At 38.3% G+C, this 4,248-nt stretch overlaps 1 protein-coding gene across 1 annotated transcript in view; it reads right to left on the bottom strand.

Annotated features, from left to right (window-relative positions):
- The window catches only part of LOC109837481 ((-)-germacrene D synthase-like), a 4,981-nt gene extending 3,978 nt beyond the window's left edge, over window positions 1–1,003 (bottom strand). The window contains exon 1 of the mRNA XM_020405740.1: window positions 674–1,003. Within this exon, the coding sequence (XP_020261329.1) occupies window positions 674–989 (316 nt within the window). The 5' untranslated portion in view covers window positions 990–1,003. The remainder of the gene's footprint in view (window positions 1–673) is intronic.

Genomic DNA, 4,248 nt, shown 5'->3' with positions numbered 1-4,248 from the left:
CTTCATTGATTAATTATTAGTGAATTTTGACCAGTTGGTTGCACACCGAGAATGTAGGTAATCACATTGACTGACAAACCTCATCAAATGTCTGTGTCTTTATGATTGTTTCGCTGGTTTTCGTTCTTTCTATAATTGTGGTATTTATAACAACAAAATAAGCTTCAATAATGTTGCTTCAAACCTTCTGCGCACTGTTTCTCATCGGCCCAAGCTGTTTTCAGGAAGAAACATGGAATCATGATTGCTATAGAGAGAAACAACTCACTCCAAACTTGAGCGCTACCACCAACGGCGAAAGTGAGGATTAGAGAGATACTGATCATCTGAATGATGAAAATGCTTATGTTGCATTGGCTTTCATACTGAGTTTGTTGGTTATCTTTTGTTTTTCGGATATGGACATTTTGAACAGATTAGAGTACTTATCCCTAGCCTCCTACAGGAATTTTTCTCTCTCTCTGTGTGTGGGGTTTGCATTCTAACTTCTGCGATACTAGCTAGAGGACATGCTCGATCTTTTTGTATCTAAACATGTTCTATTTAATCCTTATTATTGAACCAACTCTGGAAGTTGTTGTTGACTGCATCTTATAAATTAAGAACATTAAACCAACCCTGTACTCAGTATGTGTGTTGTTGAATGCATTTATATATATATATATATACTCACTTGAGGACACATAGTATCCCTGTTGTCTCAGCAATCTGAAAGAAAGGGCGACACTATGCGTATCGTCGATCTCTTCAACCTCAGCTAGAACATGTCTCAGTGACTCGTTAATCTCCTCCTTAAAGTGATATTCCAGCCCAAGACGTTGTATTTCATCAATCAAACTCAAAGTCGTGCCAATGTCTTTCTTATTTATTGACAGTAATGCAGCAGCCTCCTCCTTCAGCTCTTCCATCTTTCGCTTGATGACCTTTGTCTGTGTCAACTTTAGATCAGTTGTGTTAGATGTGAAGGAAATTAAATCGGAATTCAACATCAACAGATTAAATAGTTCATGGGGGTTTATGTGCAATAACTCTAAAGGTTTAGGGGGGTTTCGTCTAATAAAAAAAATTTGATGGGGAATTTAATGTAACTTCCCAAAAGTTCTTATGGTCCTTTGGTGAATAGATTAGATCGCCTTTGAGAATTGCAGAGGTGAAAGTGATTGGGATTGTTGATGCAAGAAAAAACTTCTTAGATAGAGTTCGTTGGATTTGACTTGATGTGAGGCTCCCTTAATCTCGTTAAACTAGTCTCGTTAAACGACTGATGATTATTATGCATTGAGCTCTTAATGGCACATGACTAGACCGTAGCACACCATTTGGACAATAACAAAATCCAAGTGATATTACTTAAGCCTCTCATTTACATTTACTTTTTTTTCAAATATAAATTTATGGAATATATTATAAGAATTCATTTATTGAAGAATCTGTGAAAAAAGGATTAAAAAGTGAAATTTATTTCAAAAAACCAAAATAAATTCAACTTATACATCTATATCCATTGTTCCCGACTTAACCAGTCCTCTACTCCGAAATGCACCAAACTTCTGAAAAGAATAAGAAAAGAACAAAATAACAAAAATAAATCATTCAGTAATAGTTGTGAACGCGTAGTTTTTCTACGCGGCTTGTGGGGTCCACCCACGTGAAAACAAAGCCTACCACAAATCCCTGCACGCGTGAAGACCAGGCTTATAAATAGGTCTCCTTTTTTATTCTTAGGGTTTCGGTGCATAGAGGGCTTTGGGTTGCGGCTACAGAGAAAGGCAAAGGAACTTGTTTTTTTTGTGTGGCTGCGGAACAAAAGCAAAAGAAAAAGCTGCAGGCGGCGTGCGAAGTTGAGGGTGAGCACGGAGTTTTGTGGCGGCTGTAGGAGTGCAAAGACAGAGGAAAAGTTGGGTTTTTGCATCCTTTTGTAGAGAGATATTGTGAGGGATCTGATAGTTTGTTTGAGGGTTTAGGTTGTGAGTGATTGTAAACCCTAGTTGTATTCTCTCCCTCTATTAGTAGATCTCCCCCCTCCTTGCCCCGTGGACGTAGGCAATTTGTCGAACCACGTAAAATTGGTTGTATCGTTTGTGTGTGATTTGTAATAGCTTTTTAGGATTCCTCGACAGGTCAGTCCTAGAACTGATGAGAGGAAGAACCGATATCTCACTTTGTTGAGATATTCACTTCATATTCTTATTTCCTTGGTGAGACAGGAATTCTTATTGCGACCCGACTCTCTTGTTGTGCTGTCGAAGTGCTGTCGAAATTTTCGCTGCGCGCAACAAGTGGTATCAGAGCCCAAATTTCAGATCTAGGGTTTTGGAGTTTGGTGGAGAAAGATTTTTTGTGTGAAGCTTGATTCTTGGAGTTCTAGGCTTCGGTGGAGATAATATTAGGAGTTGCCGTTGGAGATTTCGCTTTCCTCGTGTGGATAGAAGATCTATTTGGAATCCGATCTAGGATTCAGTTGGGTGGTTCCTAATTTCTATCAAATTTGTTCTTTTTCTACAATTTGGAGTTAGTTTGCAATGGGAGAAGAAGGTGAAAACAGCAAATCGATGGCGAGTACAATACAAGTTGGTTTTCAGAACACTAAGATTAGTGTAGTAAAGTATGACGATAAAATCAACTTTGGTTTGTGGATGAGCGACGTACAGGATGCGCTCAATGCTCAGAATCTGGAAGAGACTGGATGAGCGACGTACAGGATGCGCTCAATGCTCAGAATCTGGAAGAGACCATCATGGTCCACGAGAGGCCACCTAAATATGAAGAGGCGGTATGAGAGAAGATGAATAGGAACGCTTGTGGGGTGATTAGGTCCTGTTTAGAATAAGAGCTGAAATATGATGTGATTGAGGTAATGTCTGCAATGAAGATGTGGGAAATTCTCAACAATAAGTATCTCACAAAGAGTGTTGAGAACAGGTTACACTTGCTACGAAGACTCTTCAGATTTCAGATGTCCAGAGGCACCTCGCTAGCTCATGTGAACAACTACACTAAGTTATTGTCGGACTTGGCGAATATTGATGAGAAGATATCGGATGAGTACTGTTAGACCCTAGAGAGGGGGGGTGATTAGGGTCTTATGCTAATCTAATCCGATTAAATGCCAATTAAAAACTAATTAATAAGTTATCCTAGCAAGTATAAAATACAACAAGATATGTGAGCTAGGATAAGCAATATGAACAACAAGATATATCCTAAATGATAGAAATATATGCAAGGATATATAAACTAATACAAGATAATATATCCTACCAAAAAGATATATAATATGATATATGCAAGGATATGAGACTAACACAAGGGGTAAACAATATGAACTAAATAGTGGATTATATAAATAATGAGCTATGGCCAATGGCGATATAAGATATGAACATAAATATAAATGAACGCCAAAGCACACTCAAACAAGCAATATGATCACGGAGTTCGGACCTTCCGTCCTACGTCTCCGCTCCCCACTCCCGGGGAGAAATCCACTAACACAATCCGGTTTGGAAGTCGGAACTTCTACACACTCGGTTTTCTAGCTAACCGAAAATTATACAACTCACACTCTTACAATCACACTCTACACCCACTAAGTGTTGGACCTAGCCATGTCTCCCTCAAGTGCTCGGTTACAACCTCTCCCTAGGCACGTCAACTGACGCCACTCCTCTTGGGACGATCCCCGACTCTCACCACACACTCCTCACTCGGTGTACAAGTGTATTACAAAGTGATCTCACAATTAAGCATAAATACAGTAAATGATTGTTCTCTCTAACAAGGTGAGAACTCAATTAGGCTCAACTCAATGTCACACTATCCCACAACCCAATTATATAATGTATGCAAATACAATAAGCTCAATGGTTGTGTGTGCAAACAAAGAGTAAATCAAATCAAACTAAACTCAATATAAAACTAGCTTTAATAGAAATGATAATCAACAAATAATTATAAATAAAAGCTAGACTTGAGTTTAGGAAAACTTCTCTAGATCAAGATGGAGAGATGGAGATATGAAGCCCAAACAAGAAGATGATCTCCTCCACTTGTGAAAATAATCTTCAAACCAAACAAACACTAAAACTCACTTAAACCCTTGTTTAAAACTCTTTAAACTTGTTTAAAACATTTCTTGAGTTACCTTAGAGGTATGAGGGCATGGGGTATATATAGGCTCATGAAACAACCCCAAAAACCAATAAAAACACCCCCAAAACATTAAAATAAACAAAAAACAGAACTAGC

The sequence above is a fragment of the Asparagus officinalis genome, chromosome 4, assembly GCF_001876935.1.
Source record: "Asparagus officinalis chromosome 4, Aspof.V1, whole genome shotgun sequence".
In the NCBI taxonomy this organism is placed as follows: domain Eukaryota; kingdom Viridiplantae; phylum Streptophyta; class Magnoliopsida; order Asparagales; family Asparagaceae; genus Asparagus; species Asparagus officinalis.
Note: the sequence above shows the minus strand (reverse complement) of the source record. Positions and strands in the feature narration are given on the sequence as shown.